Source organism: Thunnus thynnus, chromosome 8 (assembly GCF_963924715.1).
Source record: "Thunnus thynnus chromosome 8, fThuThy2.1, whole genome shotgun sequence".
Lineage (NCBI taxonomy): Eukaryota > Metazoa > Chordata > Actinopteri > Scombriformes > Scombridae > Thunnus > Thunnus thynnus.
Genome location: NC_089524.1, coordinates 21751525 through 21773833, shown reverse-complemented (window position 1 = coordinate 21773833; position 22309 = coordinate 21751525). Strand labels below are relative to the sequence as shown.

Here is a 22309-nt window from a genome sequence, read left to right as displayed (position 1 = left end):
AGGCCCGACTTTTTGCACTTCCTCTTGAGTCACACTTCTGGTTACTGACAGTAACACTCAGACTAAAACTAGAGCATAGGGCAGCAGCAAACCGCGCATGTGTTTCCTGTGTAGGCCTATGTCATCACTGTTGGGACTTTCTGAAATGTCTACATACATTAGTATCTATACACTTCATACTGTTTTCTTTTTATCTTTATTTAGGCCTTTTTGGTAAGATCTTCTATTATTGTTTATATATATGAGAAAAAATAATTCCTAAACATTTTAAGACAGTGGCCTCAACACTTTAAATTGAGTTTGGAAAGTAAGACTGATGCTAACTATTGCTAAAAACTCAGTACTGCAATCTGACTACTGCCACTTAGACCTACTGTTTGTCAATTTAATTTAAATGTAACACATTAAACAAAGATTTTTTTTCCCCACATTGCTGATCAGTGAACAATATTTAATCACCATTTACACCAAAAATCACTGCCAACCCTGTGTCAAAAAATATATTTCTATAGTCTCACAATGTAAATGTTTTTGACACATGAAGGCATGTCATTGAATATATTTTTAAATATTATTGAATATATTTTTAAATATTATTGAATATATTTTTAAATATTATTGAATATATTTTTTTAAATATTATTGAATATTTTGTATATTTTATATCTTAAAAAAGGGAGTATTTCACTTATTGATTAATTATGACGCTTTGTACTCATTGATAACCTTGAGTATAAAATGTCATAGTAACAGTTATAGTGACCCCAAGTGGTTATGATGGGTTACTGCAACTCAGAACAACTTTTTTTTGTCTATTTTCTTTTTATTTAAGCTTCCAGTAACCATTGAGTGGTATATTAAAAAAAACAAGAAATATATATATATATATGCATATACACACATGCAGTATATATACATACCTATATACGTATACATAGTACACACACATGCATTTATACACACACATATGCACATATATAGAGACAAATTTCTACATTTGAAAAACCAATAAAAGAAAAAGAAAAACAACTTGAATAATATTTATGCCACTGGGGATAGGTCTTAGGTTAAGTCTTCCTATGTTCTGCTCTACATATGCAGTCAAACAACTCCAACTTTCTTCATATTCCAAAAAAAGAGGAACACCATCAATAGCATCTGCTCCTTGCAAATAATACTTTCTAGCTTCATAATATACAAAACAGATGAAAATTCCTCCAAGAAATATCAAATATCTTGCAATAAAGGTCAGGAAAGCAATAAAATCTAATTTGTGTCTGGTAGAGCTGCTGCTTCAGGGATGATCCCAAAAAGAGGAGTAATAGATGATATATGGATTTAGGAATCTCACCACCTCGACTTAACTATTGGCTTGATTGCTGGTCTAAACATTTTGGGAATGTTCAGATCAGGATTCAAACTGAAGCTGGGTAAGATATTTTGATCCTGGCTAAAACAAATGTATAAATCTAGTTCTGGTTGTCTGCCCTGCTGGCTTTTGATGTGGTTACTCTAATTCAGAAACATTCTGACCCTTCACAGTATCACATCATAATTAGTCTTTACACCTAACTTCTGAACGACAAATCTATTTTTCAGTCATAAATACTTTATCAGTCATTAATAAATGGGTGATTAATCATTAATGAAGTTTTCAGAGGGCAGAGAGAGTGTATTCTCTAGGTTTTACACTATTTGTTTATGGAGAAAAAACAACCACATGATATAATGGACCTTACATAAAACAGGAGAACATTTTTTTAATGTTGAGTTTGTAATTTATGGATCAAATTTAACCCAAAACACCCCCTATGTACAATATATCAGCTGCACAAAAATTTATTTTAAAAATATTTCTATTTTTGAATATTCTGGGTCACTATAGGAAAAGTTATAGGCCAAAAGAATGGCGTTTAGGGTGTTTTTATTGCTCTTAAATGTAAAAATGGGTCAAATTTGACCTGCAAAATTATGTAAGGGTTAGATGAAAATCGTATAATTAAGCTCAATCTATGTGATCCCCCTGCGGCAAATCTTAACATTTGAACCTGAAACTTGCTTTCACTCTAAATGAGACTTTATCTCATCCTACTGCAGTGTTATCACTCCCAAACTGAGGCAAATTATATCCACAAAGATTCTAGTCAGCTTCTTTTTTGCAGGTTGTGTGTCATTAAACAGCAGAGAAACAGACATCCTCTGCATTTTAGTGGCACCCATTCACCTTCAAGACAAATGGAGCAGTCAGGGCAGCTATCATAAGAGCACTTAACCCTCAAGGGAATAGACTGTCCCAGTCAAATATGCCTTGTTTGTTCATGATTTGAAGGCAGATTCCTCTCAGTGTTTTGCGGAGATTTTTTTGGCAAGTAGCACTTCTATTTAGGGGTGAGTTGACTTCAGTGACAATATCTTAAAAAGGCCAAGAATTCAAATGATATGTTATTTACAAAAAAAAAAAAAAAAAAAGAGCAGCATGGACTGCCAAATATCCAGAAACGTTTGTGGGATTGTTCTGCTCCTTCTGTGCTATATGTGGCTTAAGAGGAGGGGTTGTTTTCTCAGGACCTTTACCAGAGGGGGCCGGGCTTCAGTGGGACAAGTGGGCCGGCTGGTCTGCCTACAGGATGAGAAGAAAGGAAAACAAATGGAAAAGAAGGAGTGGGGGTTTGGAAAGGCCTTTTCCAACCCTTCTACTCTTTCAATTTATAGGTCGACCATACACACACCCACATTCAGGCACACACACACATAGACAGCAGCAGCAGAGCCTAGCAGACAAAGTCAGGATGTGACATCATCCACAGGAAGAGAAGCCAAACAACTTTTTCTCTCCTTTACTGTGTTGTCTGTGCTGTGCTGTGCTGCTGAGTGAAGTTGGAGCCTCTCGGTCTGTTAGTGGCCGGCAGAGAGGGAGAGGATCCAGAGGAGCGAGAGGGGGTAGAGCAGCGGGAGCAGGGAGTTTAAAGTCAACGGGTCCGACTCCTGAATCCTCTCTGCCCTTCCCACAACTTTCTACCGCATTCCAGACCCTCCGCTGTAGGATATCAGCCAGGTACAGTGGAGACAGCTTTTTCCATTCTGTAATCTCTGGTTTTATCATCTCCCTCAGACTCTTCCATTTGTTCTTTAAGATTTTTCTTACTTTTTTTCCTATTGTGTCTTGAAAGAACTCTTTTTAGTTTGCAGAGTAAAAGGCAAATTCCATAAAAACCATGAAAGTATGCATGGAGGGTCTGCTAGCCTCAGTACATGATTAGACATGCTTCAGCCTGAGGCTGTTGAGGCATGCAGAGAGACATAAAGGGATCCAAATTAAATATAGATCTACCCCACATGCTGTCATCTTTTGTGTAAAGCATTGATGTCTTTGATAACTGACTGTGTTCAAGCTTTATGTTTGGGTGAAACTGAGTTTCCTTGAGTATCATGAGGAGTGAATGAGGCACTGTAACTATGAGCCTTCCTCAGAAGCCCTTTTGTTATGGACGCATTCAGAGCTATCTCATGACCACGTATTCATGCTCCTCCAGTGGTGAGTTTTGAACTGAGATCAGGCAGACAGTGAAAGCTAATGGAAAGAAAAGAACAGCTCTTGCACATCAAATGCTGTCTGCATTTTGAATCATCATGGTTACCCCAGTTTTACTCAAAGAGCAGACAGAACTCAGCAAAACTATTCCTTTAGAAACTTTGTGAGTTTCCTGAAATGAGTTTCTCAGTCAACAAAACTTCAGATTGCAGACGCCCCTGTCAGTACTCACAATGTGGATAAATGTGATGATGCAGAGACAGAAACTTCTGCTAATTTGAGGTACAGAGAAACAGCCACAGGAAATGTTGAGATCAACAGTTCAAAATGGGACTCGGGACACAAATGCGGATATAGTATCATATTGCAACCACAGTCACTTGAATGTGACTGCAGTGTCAAATCTGTGGAGGCAACATATACTGTAATCCTTCAAAGTATGGAAACTGTCTAATACAATGAAATGTAACCCTGACTATTCTGTGACATACCCAGAGTGTATTTCTTTAGAGCAAGAAACTGCGAATTATAACTTGACTTGAACTTATTTTGTCATAATAAACTACTGAGTTATCAGTTAACAATTATGTTTTATTATCATAACAATCAAGATCCCATTTATTGAGGTCCTGCTCCTAATCAGTATATATAACCTGCCAGATGGCTAATAGCTAACACCTGTTAATAATTTATTGGTTGTTCAATGCACAGGACATATTTGAAAGATGGAGAAAGTCTTTGTTTTTTATCAGTTGTTTCATTCAGTTTAACACCACTGAACAGACAACTTTTCAAACTTACCCTTTTGTTCTGAATGAGAGTCAAATGAAAGCAGTATACAATGGACATTTTCTCTCACAATGTCTCCCAGCACTGTTTCAGAATGACATTCATTTTCTCAGTTATCCTTGACTCTCCACTGGTTTGATTTTTACTACAACAGAGTGAAACTGCTGCTATTGTTGTCACTGTGTGCCACTGAAAATCTTGTGATAAGGTCATTTTAGTCTTGCAGAGCAGTGGAGGCAATAATTGCACATTTGTAACAGAATTACATTAAAATCATATTATATGGCAGAAAAATGTATTTAAGCCTACATGAGTCATTTAACATAATAAATAAAGTTCTTTAAAATATTTAACTTGTGAATTTTGCTATCAGGCCTCCTTCATAGTTTTTATGACAGACAAATAAAACCCCCTTTTGTACACAACCTGACAATGATATGTATGGTTTGGAGCTACAGCTTTGATGTTCAAACATTTTTTGCTCATCCTGGACTAAAGCAGTGGACTAACAGGAAAGGAATAAGCCTATGACTTCTCTTGTTGTTCTGTTTCACAGAGACGCCCCACCATTTGAAAACAAGAACTCCCTACAATCTTTACATGACAGACGCTGACCCCCTGTGACCTGATTTCATAGCTGAGACCAGCCTGGCCCTCTCTCAGGAAGGTCACATTTTATCAAACTCCAAACAAATTATTATCCTGGAGAGCTTATTCTCCCCTTATCTGAGGGGAAACGACTGAGTCAATGGCGCTGTGTCTTGGACAAGTCTTCAGCAAAGACAAAACATTCAGGCCCAGGAAGCGGTTCGAGCCTGGCACTCAGCGTTTTGAACTCTACAAGAAGGCCCAGGCCTCACTCAAGTCTGGTTTGGACCTGAGGAAAGTGGTCCAGCTGCCGGACGGTGAGAACATCAATGACTGGATTGCTGTGCATGTGGTGGATTTCTTTAACAGAATCAACCTGATCTATGGCACTGTTAGCGAGTACTGCACCGAGCGCACGTGTCCCATCATGTCAGGGGGTCTGCGGTACGAGTACAGGTGGCAGGACGGCGACGACTACAAGAAACCCACCAAGCTGCCTGCTCTCAAGTACATGAACCTGCTGATGGACTGGATAGAGTCGCTCATCAATAACGAGGACATCTTCCCCACCAGAGTAGGTGTGTGAGGAGTCTACAAATGAGGGTGTCAGACTATTATTGAGTGTGTAACCTTATACATGATTGAGTCCTGCCTGCACTGCATCAATGCTGAAGTGTCAGCTGAGAGTGTTGTGCTGTTCTCCCTCATTAAGATCTCAAATGGGATGATGAAGGTTCAAGCAGAGGTTAATTAAACAGTAAGGTTGACATTTAGAATAGATTGAATGGGTGACTGTGGTGTTACTTTATCACACCATCAGATTTGACAATCAGCATTCATTAGAGGTGAGAATTTCATGCATAATGGAGGAGTGTGCTTGGCAGTGGTATGTGGATCAGTTGTTAGCACTGACACCAAAATGGCCCTGTGTTTGGATCCAACAGGGGCCTCTCTGTGTGGATTTTGCATGACTTTCCTCTGAGAGCTCTGGTTTCTTCCAGTAGTCTATAGACATGCTAGTTAAATGAAGTTGAAATGAAAATGTCCCATAGTTGTGAATGTGTTGCTTTAAAAAAAACATTTTTTTAGCCCTTTTGATAGTTTTGAGTTCTTTCAGGGTGGTTCACTGCCTTTTGCTCAATTTGTGCACAATCCTCCATGGCCCCGAGCAGGAATAAGAGAGGACAGGAAAATGGATTAAAGGATAGGTTCACAGTTTTTCAGGTCTGTCTTAGAACAACAGTCAGTTGCCCAAACTAACATTGACAGATGTTTTTTTTACTCTGTAATCATTCCTATTGTTCATACTGGCCTTTAGAAGAGCTCCTCCAAATGTGCTTACAATGTAAGTGATGGAGGACAAAATCCACAGTCCTTGTTTCAAGCAAAAATGTATTTAAAAGTTTATCTAAAGATAATATGAGGCTTCAGCCATCTGAGTTAGTCAAATAGAGTGGATATCTTCCACATTTAGTGTTTTGTGTCTTGATGGACAGTGTTTTCCTGTTCAGCTGCACTGGAAGGATCTTAACAAAAAGAGGAAATATGGCACTAAAAAGACAGTAATTTTGTAAGATGTTGACTTGTTGACTAATTTGGATGGCGTAAGCTTCATTTTTAGCCTCAGATAAGCTTTTTAATACATTTTTGTGCAGAGGAAGGCTTGTGGATTTTGTCACCCATCACTTACATTGAAAGCGCATTATGAAGAGATCTTCTAATGGTCAGTGTGAACAGAAGGAATGATTACAGCAAGAAAAACATGTGTCAATGTTCATTGGGGCACCTGAATATTGTTTTACGACAGACTTGAAAAACTTAGAACTTATCCTTTAATAGAATGAGAATTAGACCTGCAAAGATGTGCTCTACTGCACCTAAATATATAAAACAGAACATTTCAGCCACAATAGACCTCCGCCAGTTCTCCAACACAAAGCATAGAGGCCCCTTTAAGACTGACTGAGGCCATCTGCAACTGAAATGTTGTGTTTTTACATATTTTGTAATAAAGGTGCAGTGGTGTACTGTGTTACAGCTCATGTTTTCTCTTTCATGCCCACTTTTATCAAAGCTGCGCCTTAAAAAAGGTTGTACTTGGACTGACACATATTGTCCATGCAAATCAGATTTTATTATCAGACATTTTCAGATACTGACTACAGTACTCAAAGATTGATGTTGAGGAAGTATCACATTACTTACAGAATATTACTATTATATCTGCTGAATGATGGGTTTAAATTATAGAAAATTATTACATTTTCATCTCAGATCTAATCAAATAGTTTTTCAGGTGGGAGTCACCTAATCTCTCTAACAACTTTTTCCCTTTCTTCACTGCAGGTGTTCCTTTCCCCAAGAACTTCCAGCAGGTGTGCAAAAAGATCCTGAGCCGCCTCTTCAGGGTGTTTGTGCATGTTTACATCCATCACTTTGACAGCGTCTGCAGTATGGGTGCAGAGGCCCACATCAATACCTGCTACAAGCACTACTACTTCTTCATTTCCGAGTTCAACCTCATTGATCACTCTGAACTGGAGCCCCTGGTGAGATATTGTTGTGACCTCAGATGTGTGAGGGTGAAGAAAGGAAGCAATAGAAAGAAGATTAGATGGATGTTTTGTATTGGGGGGGTTGTCAGTATCACTCTCATAACTGTCAATCTTGCTGAAAATATCCTGCCATGTTGTTCCACACGTTCGCTGTGGTTGTTTCATCTTCGTGTCAGTGTCTATTCCTGGTTGAGCACAAGAAAATAACACATTTTTGTGTCTGCTGAAGCTGCACAGACTACCTGATCACTCACACTGTGGGCAGACAACACATGAACTGCGTCCTCCGTGAAATAATAATAATTTTCCATTTTCCATTCTCTGGGAATGGAATCAACAATTCACTTTCCTCCCCCAATTTTCCATCATGAAAGAAACTCGTTAACTGCTTTGTAGAAAATGGGCTGGTTTGAGGCAACAGCCCTCATAAGAGAAGTCGCTGACTTTGTGCAGTCATAATGAGACAGAGTTTGTATAGTAGTTGCTCTTTTCCAACAAAGGGGCCTCCACCACATATGAGCAGATGGAGAATGGTGCTCCGAGCCTCAATAAAAGGCTTTGGTTATCATCATTATGAAGCCCTGGCTGTGTAATTCCCCTTGCAAAGTGAAATAGGGATTCAACATTTATGTCAACACACAGCAGGAAAGATAAATATTACAAGCAGACCCTGTTTTATTGTCCTACCTTTAGTACCTGAGGCAATTCTAGGAACCACAGCTTTGTTTCACACGTTTAGATAATGTACACTTGACTATTCATCATACTTGAAAATGTAGATTGCATTTCATAACACATCATTCATCTCCTTCAATATGAATGTGATCTGTTTAACATGTCCTTTATGTTCTCTTCCTACAGAAAGAGATGACCGAGAAGATATGCACATAAACAAAAAACAGACGAAGGAGTCAACAATCTCTCTGAGCCCCGTGAGAAACCATCAGCTTCAAAACACTCAAAACAAAGAACTGATTTACTCAAATTTGTTTGAGTGGTTTTCGGAGCATAACTGGGAAGGCCCGCTAACCTACCACTTTTTCAGATGGTGGTGCTGTCCCTTCACAGAGGTTTTTACGTACAGTACTAATTATGGTGCTGTGATGTTACCATTATATGACTTTGTGTTGGAATTATAACTCTACATCTCTCCTGTATGCTTTGTCTTTCTTCCTGTGCATGTTTGTTTATGTTTGGCCTTTTATACATGATTTTATATACAGTGTTGAGTCTTGTTTTGATGAATGAAAGTTTGTATTTTATTTTATGTCATGTTTCATAAAAATACAGTCTAAAATGATAGAAGTTGTTGCATGTGTCTTTATTTAACGCACTTCTTCAGACAAGATATGTACAAAAACACTGTTCAGAATGAATAAGCTACTCAGATTTTTTTGACAATTTATGATTTATTCATATTCTATTCATAATTTATGATTTATGATAGATTTTACCTGAGAAATAAATTAAGAGTGACATAAGCAAAATAATAATAATGATGAAATACTACAGGTATGTGGTGTGAGACGTATCCTTCCTTAACTGATGACCTTCCAAACCACTGAAATGAATATATAAAGATCATCATCATGCCCAAAAAATCCCCTCTACGTGGAGTGAGGCGTGGCGGGGAATCGAGCCAAGTGACGTGGCAGTGACAACAGATTCTCGACCAATGGGAGAAGGAGGTATGCAGAAAGAGGCGGGGCAAACGTCTGTTTATGTGTTTTCCCGCCCTGTGCGTCACTGACTTGTCTGACTGATGAGTCCCAGCTAGCAATGGATGCAAGCATCAGCTGTCAGAGGCTTTGACAAAGGGAATTCGCCCGGTTTGGACACAGAGTTCAGGTGAGAGTCATTTATTGCATTTAAATGTTTTGCTTTAACGGTACTTGACTGCACTACGAATAAATAAAAAGCTTACGAATTGACGTTAATCGGAAGAAGAAGCTAGCTAGGGCGTTGTGCTAGCTAGCTGGAGCTAACGAGAATAACAGCATCGGATCGTACGGTTTGTTTGTTTGTTTTCTAGTCTTTGACACGGTGTCGTGTTTCGGTAACGGTGCCTAGACTTGTGCAACAATGGTGATAATATATTGTTTTGCTGACAGTAACGTTACACACTCACCGGCTTGAATTTGATAACGTTAGGGTTTCATAAGGACATAAAGAGCTGGCATATTTATTATAGTTATTATAGTTTAATTTAACGTCAGACAGAAAAACTGCGTAAAAACTGCTCTTTCAGTGATTGATGGACTCGTGTGTGTTTTAGCTCAAACCCTTCCCCGTCATTTTGATCTGTCTTGTTATTGTGTATATGTACATCTATGTTGATGCAGCATATTACAGACTAACATTATATCTGTGACGTGTCCTCAGTTGGCAGATATGGTGAGGCACAGCGTGATGACGGAGTTGCAAGCCTTCCAGCACTCGCTCCAGGTAGGATCTGAACTGGTTACACTGCTGATTTCAATACCACAAACTTCCTGAAGTTGTCATGTTGTCATGTTGTGTTAGATACAATCAGGCTGCCAGAAATGAGTCCACAGACTGTCAAGGTTATCTCCACTGAAACATAGAAGTTTCATCATTCTCAATGAGTCATGCACTGTGGCTTGTTGTGTAAATGCTTCTGGTAATGTCCAGGGTTAGATAAAGGCCTGTCATGGTGTTTCCTGTGTCCTCAACAGGCCACTGGTTTGGCAGGTTGCCAGAGTGGAAGATAGGTTGTAACAGTAATTATACAACTATGTAGTTACTGTTGTCCATCTGTGTTGGCCTGTTGGAGACTGTTTAGAAAGTCAAATGAGTATTTCACTGTAAACAAAGTAGAGGATTATGTATTCCTTCTCGTGCTGTCTCTACTGTACCACCACCTGATCTCAACGGCTACTCTCGCACTTTCCCTCCCTCTTTTCCCCCTCCCATGTGGCCTCCTTCTCTCTGTTACAGGGGAACTCCCTGGCTGTGGGCCAAGTAGGGCAGAGATGTGGGGAAGTTCAGGAGAACAGTAATGCTTCAGAGGACAGACAGCACCTCTCCCAAGTCACAGCAGGTACAACATCTCTATTAATCAGAACAGCGTAACACACTGGCAATGTTTTTGCTGTTTTATCTCATTTTGCTTGCGTATGTATTTTGCTTCTTCTGTGCTGATACAGAAATTGAGAAAAGCCAGCCAGTGAACATCCCAGATGCAGCTAAAAGAAAGAAGAAGAAAAGAACTAGAGCAACGGACAGCTCCACAGGCACTTTTGATGGTAATGAATCTGATATTATTGTGAGATGTACTGTGCCATATATGGAAAAAGAGACAATGTTTTGTTCTTTTTCGCTACTTGTCAAACACCTACTCATGTCTCATGTGCCACATTTTCTTCAGACCTTTACAAGCTGACAGATGAGGTGCTCGGTCAGGGGGCTTATGCGAAAGTTCAAGGATGCATAAGCCTGCAGAATGGACAGGAGTTTGCTGTGAAGGTGAGTTAGGATGTTTTGAAGGCAACACACACAACAAAAGCTAACAAAGTAAGATATTTTAAAAGCCTATAGCTTGCTGGTTTACTGAGCATCCAAGAAAATAATTTAACAAACACAGATGCAATCACAAATGGAACAGAATTATAAAAAAAATTGAAATCAACTTTGCAAGTTTAAAACTATGAAAGCAAAATGTTTTCATTTTTGTTTGGGTGATTAATAACTTCCTGTTTGTTTTGGTTTACACAGATCATAGAAAAGAGTGCAGGGCACAGCCGCAGCCGAGTCTTCCGAGAAGTAGAGACGCTCTACCAGTGTCAAGGAAACAAGTGAGTGTATTCACTATGAGACATACAGTACATGAAACATGTTTAATTAAATTTAAAAAAACAGCACACAATGAAAAACAGATTCTAATCAATTGGAAATATTTTTATTCAGGAACATTTTGGAATTGATCCAGTTCTTTGAAGACAGCAACTGCTTTTATTTGGTGTTTGAAAAGCTGCGCGGAGGTAAGTTTAAATTAATAATTTAATAACTATAGATCTGCACATAGGCGCCTGAGCAATGGAACAAATGTATCCCCATTGTTCATTTAGGAGGAGCAAAGTTATGGTTTTAATACTCCCCTTTTTGTCTTTTTAAAAATAAACGTATCATCATACAGTCCCCACAATCAGGTCATTAGATTTAAGCAGCCTTCATTAATGACGATTTTACCACTTTTAGCAACTGACAAAAACAGGGAATAAAAAACATTTTTGGACCCTTTGAGTTGGTTCAGTCGAACCGTCGCTGATCGATCGGAGCAGTGACAGACAGACAGAGCTGTGCTTTTCCTCACAGCATAAAAATATCTGAATTAACAAACAGTCAAATGTTCACAGATGGAAAGTGACTTATTTAGACCTCTACAGAGTACTTTGCTTTATTTTCAGTGTTAGTCAGACTTTGGATGGAATTATTTTTAAATACAAGGACTCATCGTTCTGTGTAATTATCTCTCCTTTCATCATTATGATTATTTTCTCATACAGAGTAAATGAAAGGCGCAAGTTTACTCTAGCAGTAGGGGTGGTTTTGCAGTGAGGTCTAGTCCTCAAATAAAATGACCCTTTTAAGTTTTAAGGAGCAAAAGTCACCTTCTGTGCATTAAAATAGTCCTTGATTTGAGATAATGTAAGTTAAAATGATCTGCTTCTGAAGTTATAATTATTCATTCCTTTATACTTTGTTGCAATTGCCAGACTTTGAAGATGGCATTGAGAGTATTGAGAACAGCAACTGTCAGGTTTAACATTGTTTAACCAGGTTTAATTATACAAATCATATTGTGATGTGTTGTAAGACTATTTCATTTCTATACATTATTTGTCCTTGTTTAACCTTGAAGATGGCCTAGTAGCCTGCAACCTATTACTATTTTAGGCTACATAATGTTTTTATAAATGTAATTTCAAATATGAAATAACCAATCTTATAATCATTTTCTGTCCTGATCCACCCAATAATATACTGTTCTTGATTCATTCTTAGTCTTTATAGCACCCTCAATCTAACTAATCTAGACTAGTGCAGGTGGCTGTTTCTTGACTTGAACCAAGAGGTTAGGTGATGTAGAAATGCATGAAATTTGTATTAAATTACAATTTATTTACTTTTTTTTTTATATCAAGGATGACCCTCAGACTCCCTGCCAATTCTGTATCTTTCTAAGTTTGCTCCCCCATTAACCAGGCGCTCATGGATCTGTATACATGTAGCTCTTTCAGATGACTCCTTATGGACACACACTGATTGCCACGAGTGATTTTCTTTGCTTCCCTCAGGCTCCATTCTTACTCACGTCCAGAACAGAAAACACTTTGACGAGCTGGAGGCCAGTAAGGTGGTGAGGGACATTGCCCAAGCTCTTGACTTTTTACACACAAAAGGTAAGCTGACAACCAAACAGCCAACGTAACAAAGTCCAAAGAGAATAACTAGGTCTTTAAAAAAAGAGTTTGTCATGGTAACAATGTGCTTTCCCACAGGCATTGCCCATAGAGACCTTAAGCTGGAGAACATCCTTTGTGAATACACTGATCGAGTAAGTGACTTTTAAAGGACAGGAAGCTTTCAGGAGGACATTACTTATTGCCGAAGGTGTAGACTATCACAGTATAATAATGTTTTCCATCCGTCTCTCTAATCAGGTGTCGCCAGTAAAGATCTGTGATTTTGATCTGGGAAGTGGAGTGAAACTCAGCAGTGCCTGTACACCCATAACGACTCCAGAGCTCACCACACCGGTAACAGCCTGGTTTTGAATTTATAGCTGAACATATACACCACACACAATATCAGAAACTGAATCAATCTAATGAATATCAATTACTTGACTCTTCTGAAGAGTTTTAATTTTTTTCCCTTTTAATTAGTGTGGCTCAGCAGAGTACATGGCTCCAGAAGTAGTGGAGGTGTTCACTGATGAGGCCTCCTTCTACGACAAGCGGTGTGACCTTTGGAGCCTCGGAGTCATCCTCTACATTCTGCTGAGCGGCAGCCCCCCCTTCACAGGGAACTGCGGCACTGACTGTGGGTGGGACCGGGGAGAAACCTGCAGAGCGTGCCAGGTATGCTCGACCGTTCAGACTCTGCAGTGTCTACGTGTCCATCTCGTGTGACAATGTTTTCACTTCCTACCATGGTTATTGCGCAAAAAGGTACAGAATACTTCCTTTGTCACTCTCTGTCATGTCGAAACTGTTATTTCTCCACGTCAGTCATTGTATTGTTAATTTTGCAATAGAAGCAGTAACATGAAAGTTTTCGTGTCCCTCCAAAATTCAACCAATCAAAACTTTTGAGAAAGCTGCTGCAAAATCAAACATTTTTGATCACAATAATCACAAAAAACTCCACGAAATCCTGGAGGGTCTAATGAACAAGACAGGATATTAGTTACACATTGTTTTGTAATTTTGTAATAGTAATTATAGTATTTGTGTCTCTTAGCTTTGTCTCAGTCTTCTTAAAGTTCTGGACATGAATCATTTTCCTCTGTTGTCGCCTGATCACCGTCTGACTCTGGCTGTAATGTTATCTCTCTCCTGGCTAAGAAGACACATGTAGTCATCAGCAGATTTCTGCCAAAAATTGTGACTGGTGTTTGCTTCATTTCAGATAGCACTCACCTACAGGCTCTCTAATCCAAATTTGTGTGTGGAGAATGTTGTGTCTCTGCTTCACTACTCATGCTTTACAAAAACATTGATAGTTGTACAGTATAACAGGATATTGTGTAATATTCTCTCTTCAGAGTCACCTGTTTGAGAGCATCCAGCAGGGCAAGTATGAGTTTCCAGACAAGGACTGGGCTCACATCACAGGGGGGGCCAAGGATCTCATAATTAAGCTGCTGGTTCGGGATGCCACTCTGCGCCTCAGTGCTGCTCAGGTCCTCAAGCACCCTTGGGTGCAGGGGGTAGGTATCATTACATCTGTGAACCAAAATAGCTGATTTGTACTGGGCACTTTAATCTTGTGTGACATACAGTAAGAGTACTGTGATTCTTTTAGTGTTCATTTCCAAAATAGCAATTACATCTTTTTACTTAAATATTACATCTTTCCTTTTCATTTCTACAGAACGCTCCAGAGAGAGGTCTTCCAACTCCTCATGTTCTACAGAGGTATGACAGACCGCTTGGAAACTGAAATCCAGTGTATTTATGAAGTGCTTTAAACTAAACAGGTCAATTATTTTGTGGTTTACAGAGGAACAAAGATTAAGCCAAGATAGCGGAGTGTATTTGTGTGTATGAAGGGACAGAAAAGCGCTAATCATTTAGGATAGTTCAGATGGTTTAAAACAATCCACTGTCTCAAATTGTCTTCCACCTCCTCCCACCTTCCAGGAACAGCAGCACCAAAGACCTGACCCAGTTTGCAGCAGAAGCCATCGCCTTTAACCGGCAGCTATCCCAGCACGACGAGCAGCAGGGGGACGTCGGAGCCATCGTTTGCTCCATGAGGCTTTCCCCTCCTTCCAACTCCAGACTGGCTCGCAGACGGGCACAGTCCAACGCCCTGCGCACCAGGGACTTCGCACCCGCTTCTGATGACCTCACAGCCTGAAGGACCAGCGCTGAAGTCCCCTCGTCTTGTTTTCTGACTGATTTTTAGCCTCTGCCTACTCCGTGTGTGTGTGTGTGTGTGTGTGTGTGTGTGTGTGTGTGTGTGTGTGTGTGTGTGTGTGGTTTTCATAGGGAGCCTCACAAGGTCAGCCACACAGTATCAGAAGTGACTAACTGTTCCTGGTGTTAAAGCTCTTTCCCATGGCCAGTAATCTTATCACCTAGACAGAGTTTGAGCACCGGGGGAACAGTTAATCCTCGGCTGACACCTCCTAATTGAAAACATGGTTGAAACTCCTGAGATTTGTCCAGGAAAAAAAAATGTTTTAAGCTGCCTGAGTTTTAAACAAGGACTGTTTCATTTGAGAAGAGCTTTGGGTTTTTCCCAAATCTTTCTTCACAGATTGATTTATTGTTTTTTAGTACAACGGATGATGACCTAACTACAACAGAAACCGCTCTTTATGCCAGCAGTTTATTTAAAAAACCCAGTCAGTACATATCAGTATCAACAAAGCATTACATGGGTTCTGCAAATATAAGCAGCTGTTGCTGTCCTAATGCCATATTATCTTATTTTAAAGATTTTATTTTGCTGTTGTCCAACTGTGAATTGGTTTATATTTTATTTAAATGTTACTGCTTATTAGTTACTGGAGAAAAGGGATGATCTTTTTACTTTTGCTTTTTTATAGCTCTTAAGTGTATGTGATATGATGTGTGTGTGTGGATGTATGGTTTAAATGATAAAATTGGACTGAACTTTAGAGAATTTTACTCACTTAAGTCACTCTTGTCTAGTCTACGTCTGATGTTTTAGAAGAGTATAGGTAGAACTTAACAGGAAAGAAGAAGGGATTCAAGTTGTGTGATCAAAATTTTTTTTTTTTTTTTATATCTTTTCATTTCTAGCTTTCACTTCAACACAAGCTACCTGTAGCACTCATGTACTTTAACATAAGTCACTTGCTTAGTTTAACTGAAAGAAAGGAAGAATATTGTATCATAAATCAGTCTTGTCCAAAAATGTGAATTGGACAGTAATACAGTAATATTTATCTTTTAAGAGGATTTAACACATTTAGTTATCCTCCTCAGAGTCCAACATTACCTCCGGCTCTTTTTGCACCACGTCTTTGCACATTTTCTGTTGTACAAATACAACACCATCCCCCCAAAAAGACGTGCTCAGTTAGTCTCAATGATCTCATACCTCCAGGGTGTTTTCAGTCTGAATGAATTGAAATGTGAGAAATGCATTTGTTCCAGGTTGTGTGATGAGACTTAAAGGTGATCTGTGAATAGTTGATGTTACAGTTGATGGTGAGAGAGGATTCTATATTGGTGTTGAAGGGATTTATTTTTATACTAGTATTTGTATCTTGTTCAGTTTGTGCTATTTTTGGTTTTGACTGTGCCACTGGAAAGAAGGATGGATTAACCAAGCTAAGACTTCCCTGTCTTTGATTTTCTTGGGGTCATCAGGTTGCTGTTACTTACTTTGGATCCCTTTTTTTAAGAAATATTTTTATTTTTTTTATTTGTGAGAGATTACTCTCATTCATTGAAGACCCAGCCTGTTTAAATGGGGTCACTGATGACCGTCTGTCATTTCCCCTAACCCTTTTAACTTTGTGTTACCCACCAAATGACATGTCCCCCTGATTTCACACTGTTGCCATGGACACCCCATCCCTATAGCAACTAAGGGCCTTCATAGGCTCACAGGAAGAGATGTGCTCAGAGTGAATACACACATTAGGAAACAACCACTTGCTATGTTAAAGCCCTCTCGCTCATTATGAATCATAAAAGGACTTGTTTGTTTTCCCCCATTAACTGTAATGGCATCAAATGAGATACAGTAATTAGTATGCAATTATGGACTCCCACTGGACATTTTGTCAAAGGGGTCCTATTCATAAAGCTCTCAAGGAAGGGCATATTTTCACTGGTATGCTGTGTTCTCAATAAAAAACGATCCTTAACATCTTATCTTGTCTAATCTGTTTGACATAAATTAAACATTTTATTCATTAATCCATGTACAGCAAAAATCTGATACGGGAGTTACGAGCAAATACGTTTCACTTCCATTGTAGTAGTTTTATTTTGCTGCTGTCATTTAGTGACGGTTCTTTATACTGTCTGAATGCTGAGAGGATGATGAAGAGACAGGAAGAGGGTGAGATTAAACTGCAGACACTGAGGAAATAGCATTGCTCTGACTGAAGCTGTGTCCTTGTTAAAGACTTCTTTTAAAGCATAAAAGAGGAGCAGCATTGGCTTCCATGAACCAGGACTGTTAAAGCATCTCAGGACCAGATAACCTAATAACAGATAATGGATTTCAGCAGAAGTAACTAAAGAGCACCCATTCTCTGTTCTTGTGTTGTTACTGATTTCTCAGAGCATCCTCAGTATGACAGATGTCGATTTGCTCTGTACAGATGCAAACAACTTAATGACTTCATTGGGTCCGATTTGATTGGCCCGTTTGTTTAAAAGGGCTCTACTGCGCCTCCAGTGGTTAATCCTTCATTACAACTTGTGGTGTGCGGGCGGGAGCGCAGCAGCTCACTCTCCTCCTCACCTGCTGGAGTGAAGCATCACCTCGGCTCCAACTCCCCGATTCCTGCACCGTATGATGGACGGACGAAAGAAGGCATGAAAACAAACAAGATTATGCGTTTTATATAATGTAAGTGACAGTGAGAATAGTGCACAGTTATGTCGCTGTATGGTTGTTTTCACAGTGCAAACTGTCTAGTAGCGTGACCTGTGTGGAAAATGTGGTGTGCGCTTATGTTTTGTCATATAATCAGATCATTACCACAATACATAATGTTGCCTTAAGCAGTGCACCACTAATTGGTTTGTGCGTGGAACTAATTTAGTTGAATTTGCAGGAAACGTTTATAGCTTTTAAGCCTTTTTGCAGGAAACGTTTATAGCTTTTAAGCCTTTTAGAAGTTATTTTATTAAATGTCACAGAAACATTAAAGGTGTAGAAAAGCTTCTAAAACTAAACACATTCTCTCTTTTCTCTTCAGCCACTTCTCCATCATCTCTCTCTCTCTGAGGTGATGAGTTCAGCAATCAGTCGTCCATCTGGTCTTCAGCTTCTCTGGATCTCACAGAGCCCTCCATGAGACATGGTGCTACCTGAAAAAACCTCCAGACCCTCTGCTGCCAAGAAGGTCCCCAAGCAGCGCCCCATGCAGCACCAGAGCCTGCCCTCCCCGGCCCTGTGCTGCGCCTGCGGCCTGTGCATCATGCTGGCTGGCATCAATATCACCCTGGTGGGAGCCTTCGCCTTTGGCACCTTTATCCCGACCGGCAACCCCCCCATCATCATCGGGCCTCTTCTTTTATTGGTAGCTCTGGCTTTCTTCACAGCGTGCTGCGTGGTCAGCAGGAGGCCCCCGGCCCACATAGCTCGCAAGGCCAAAGGGGGCGAGAAGTGGGGGCTGATGCGGATGGGGGTGGCAGCGTTTGAGATGGAGACCAGCGAGCACACGCTGCAGGACACCACGGCTGTGCAGCTCAGCCCCACCAACTCCCCCAGCTCCTCTCACAAGTCCAGCTCCAGCCACGGTAGTGCTGCCGCTCCGGCTGACTGTCAGGAAGGAGCCAGTGAGCTGATATCAGAGTAACCCCACATTGACCTCTGACAGCAAGGAGAGCACTCTCACACAGATGCTGCCTGATCAGGACACTTCCTCTACATAGCATGGATGTTTCTCTCCAACCTGGCCATCTACACACATGCAAACACTGTTTGACAGGATGGAAATGTCTGATATGATTGACAAGACTGATTTAAAATGAGACTTAACACATGAGTGGCCAGCAGTTTCTGAAATGTGTTGTGCAAAACCTCTCTGATGGTGGCTTATTCGTGTGTGTTACAGTATGTTGAATGTATATTTCTCATTCCCAGGATGTATATTACAGAACAAGGAACTGGAAGAAGAGATGATACTTTTAATCCAAGTGCCTGTTTGTGTTCTTCTTGTTGTATAAAACATCCAGTTAGAGCAGATTATCCTGCATTTATGTCCTACTGTATGGATCAACTGTGGTTAGTGCTTGTCACCTTATACATGGGGAAGAAGACGACGAGTGTGTCCAGCCAAGCTTCTCTGAGTCATGGAAGCTGTTCCCTGTGTAAGCCTGGTAAATCTCAGCCAGTTTTTTACTCACTTTGACAGAACTGCTATTCTTTTTTTTTTAATGTGTAAAGCTGAGCTGTTGTAAGATGGATATTTAAGAACAAATTGTTTTACCTGTTGTGAATTTCTTTGTCATGTTGTGGTGCCATGATTATTATAGTTACTGCTGATGTTAATACATCACATTTTATAAATAAAGCTGAAATTGTCCTTGATTATAAGTCATATGGTGCATTTCTGTTTAAAAACCTCACTAAGTCAATGACTGTGACTCGAGGGGACGATTTCATAATGAACAAAAATTCAACAGACGCAGACCCAAAGCCATAAAAGACACAATAACACATACATGAGTAAGGAAGGTGGGCATATAGGTTGTGAAGATAATTCGCTCTTATCTGAGAACAGCCAGCGGCGGCAGTGCAAACAGCTCCCTCCTAACATGTCAGCCATCACTTGGCATCTGACCCAACAGCTGCTGGCAAAGGCGAGAGCCCTGTTTACTCATCATTATACATCTGTCGTCCACAAACACAGTGAGACATACTGAATGTGATCCCCGTGCACAGCTCAACCGCTGGAAAACAACAGAGCAGCCACCGCCTCTTGTTGTTGCAGTCCCTTTGTGTGTTGATCATGCCTCATGAATGGCTACAGGCAGGCAGTGTGGGTGTCTGTAGTTATCCAGTGAGTCAGAAATACGGCCGTTAGTGTTTCTATAAAGTGGATGACAGGTCTTGGCAACCTGAGCTTATTTTACTAAACTAGTGAGATGAGGTCATGTTGCTCTGGAGGGTGGCGTGGTGGAATTAATAGAGTGCACAGTTGCTTTTAGCTGCATGCAACTCCTCAGGATACAGTAACAGCAACTTTTACACTAACAATGTTCTATTTCAGTCTCCTACTTGTGTTTTTGATTATTCATTTCCTCATTTAGTGTTGTAAATTTTGCTTAAAGACATGCAGGACATGAATGAGACATGTTATCAGATGAATGTGAATATGAAACATTCTGTCAGTCTTTCAATAGCAACAATACTTGATATGAAACTTGAGTGTAATATTTCATTGTGATCATCGTTGAATCCGGGTCCATCAATAATGACACATTCACAGAACACATCTTTTTATTTAATTAATTCAGTATTTACGGTATTTACAAATGACAGACATTCTGTGTGAAATCAAGCATTGATTGTTGGTGATAAAGTTCATTCTTCACGTTCCAGCTCTTCATCTGTGTAGCAGGGAGAAGAGGAAGAGGAGAGAGTGAAGGAGGATTTGGATGGACTGCCGAACTCGTCGTTGTCCATCTCACTCGCTGGTCTCTTGTAGCTGCAAGAGGCCGTGTCAGGTGTGATATTGCCTAGCTCCCTTTTCTCGTTTAGGAGAGTGTCAGGGTCCACAAATTCACAGTACAAATGATCCCAGTTTTGTGTGCTGGTCTTGTTTTCTGTCTGCACAGGGCTGTCTTTAAGTCCCGGGCTGGCTTTGTCCACAGTGCATGGCTCACAGCAGGGGGCCTGCTGAGGCAGACTGGGACTTGAGGCAGCCTCCTGGGCTGAGCGAGGACCAGAAATCCCCTTTAGGATCAATCTCAAACCAGTGGGGTCACTGGGATCATTAAAGAGGGAAGATTCCCATAGAAAGTCTTCAGCATGAGGGACACTGTCTGGGGGACGCAGGTCAAGATCTCCATCAAGACGAGCAGCCCTCAGTTTGGCACCAAGGTGGAGAATGATAGGTGACCTCTCAGTTAGAATGAGCCGGGAATCATCCTCTTGTTTACTGTGTACATAGAGAAGCTGGAAAATTGACAGTGGAGTTCGTTTTTAAAAACATTCTCCTCATATTGAAAAATATATTTATAGTGCAGTGACTTTAAAGTGACACCCAAACTCTGCCATAGGCTTAAAGGTTGCAATTCAGCTTCTGTTGTAACTGACGTTAATGTAAGATGAATAAAGCTGCTTTCTCTAGGAGAAGGAAGCAATTCACTTTCTGCATCCACTTTCTAAGCCTACTGATAGTGAGAGTGTGATGCCTGAAGGTTAAATTTTTGGGCATTTGAGTGACTATATTTGAATATTGTCTGCATCTGCTTCACATTGAGGTATAGTAACTGAAACAGTGGTTATATATAAAACAGTTTCACTTATTAACAAGCTTTAGCCATGGTTTAAAATAGATGTCTGGATGTCTTTTGTCTTGAACCAGCAATATCAAATCAAAAACATAAATCTTTCTTACCTTTGCCATTTTCACAGTAAGTAGATTGCAGTTTTCTTACAAGAGTTGTTAGGATTTGATAATAAATAACAACAGTGTATGTTTGAGTGTGTATTTTTAACAGTTTGCTGATAGATATTTGAATTCTGTTGTTTTGTTGCGTCATCAGTTGTTGCCATGGTGAAATGGATCAATAGATTCTGTGTTTACTCTCAATTTGTCTAATATGTCTAGATACACAAGTAAAAGTACTGCATGGTTTTCCTTTACATAAGCACAGAACAACCTTGACAGTCCCTTGAAAATTCTTTGAGTAAAATATGAAATATATGATCGAGCAAAAAGAAAACTTCCCATCTACAATCAAAAGGACACTTTGAAAAATGACTGCTGGAAAGCAGAAGTCACTGACAGAGGTCCTAACTGGTCTGTCCCAGGTGTTTTAGACTCTATGTTACGATCCTTTATAATAAACACCCAGCAGAGGGTTTCTGGTGCTATCTCACCCCAGAAGGCTAACATAACACAATCGACAGAAAAGATAGCAGAAGCCATCATTGTCATTTAAGGGGGTTATGTCACCATATTTCACCAGATTGAGCCTTAATAATGTTGGCCAGTGTATTGTCATGGTGTTGGCAGTTATTCACTGATATATGAATTGAATTCTTGTTGCTCTGAGGGATGGCAGTGGAAATCCAATTGTAACAATCAGACAAAAGACCATTTGAAAAAAAGTGTTGTGTGTGAACAGCAGATATATGATTTGTGCCACTTTTATGTTCATATTACCTGTAGAGATTTTATATTTCCCTGCATCTATTTCCTGTACTG

The 22309-nt window shown here is 39.9% G+C and overlaps 4 protein-coding genes across 4 annotated transcripts; 3 read left to right on the top strand and 1 right to left on the bottom strand.

The window, feature by feature from the left end:
- The first annotated feature begins 2630 nt into the window (after positions 1 to 2630).
- On the top strand, positions 2631 to 8559 carry mob3c (MOB kinase activator 3C). Its single transcript, XM_067597170.1, has 4 exons — positions 2631 to 3055; positions 4878 to 5487; positions 7256 to 7458; positions 8326 to 8559. Exons 2-4 carry the CDS (start codon positions 5070 to 5072, stop codon positions 8353 to 8355), a joined length of 651 nt encoding a protein of 216 aa, XP_067453271.1. The 5' UTR covers positions 2631 to 3055; positions 4878 to 5069; the 3' UTR covers positions 8356 to 8559.
- A 633-nt stretch (positions 8560 to 9192) lies between these two features.
- Positions 9193 to 17066, top strand: mknk1 (MAPK interacting serine/threonine kinase 1). The gene is made up of 14 exons (XM_067597168.1): positions 9193 to 9312; positions 9847 to 9909; positions 10423 to 10525; positions 10632 to 10730; positions 10853 to 10950; positions 11200 to 11279; positions 11392 to 11465; positions 12783 to 12887; positions 12987 to 13042; positions 13149 to 13244; positions 13374 to 13568; positions 14255 to 14419; positions 14584 to 14627; positions 14853 to 17066. Exons 2-14 carry the CDS (start codon positions 9856 to 9858, stop codon positions 15070 to 15072), a joined length of 1389 nt encoding a protein of 462 aa, XP_067453269.1. The 5' UTR covers positions 9193 to 9312; positions 9847 to 9855; the 3' UTR covers positions 15073 to 17066.
- Positions 17067 to 17203: 137 nt separating this feature from the next.
- On the top strand, positions 17204 to 19461 carry LOC137187899 (transmembrane protein 275-like). Its single transcript, XM_067597169.1, has 2 exons — positions 17204 to 17772; positions 18125 to 19461. Exon 2 carries the CDS (start codon positions 18227 to 18229, stop codon positions 18725 to 18727), a length of 501 nt encoding a protein of 166 aa, XP_067453270.1. The 5' UTR covers positions 17204 to 17772; positions 18125 to 18226; the 3' UTR covers positions 18728 to 19461.
- Positions 19462 to 20361: 900 nt separating this feature from the next.
- Positions 20362 to 21591, bottom strand: LOC137188447 (uncharacterized). Its single transcript, XM_067598117.1, has 2 exons — positions 21497 to 21591; positions 20362 to 21051 (listed from the first exon to the last, which is right to left on the bottom strand). The coding sequence occupies exons 1-2, from the start codon at positions 21503 to 21505 to the stop codon at positions 20458 to 20460; spliced, it is 603 nt and encodes a 200-aa protein (XP_067454218.1). The 5' UTR covers positions 21506 to 21591; the 3' UTR covers positions 20362 to 20457.
- Between the last annotated feature and the right edge of the window lie 718 nt (positions 21592 to 22309).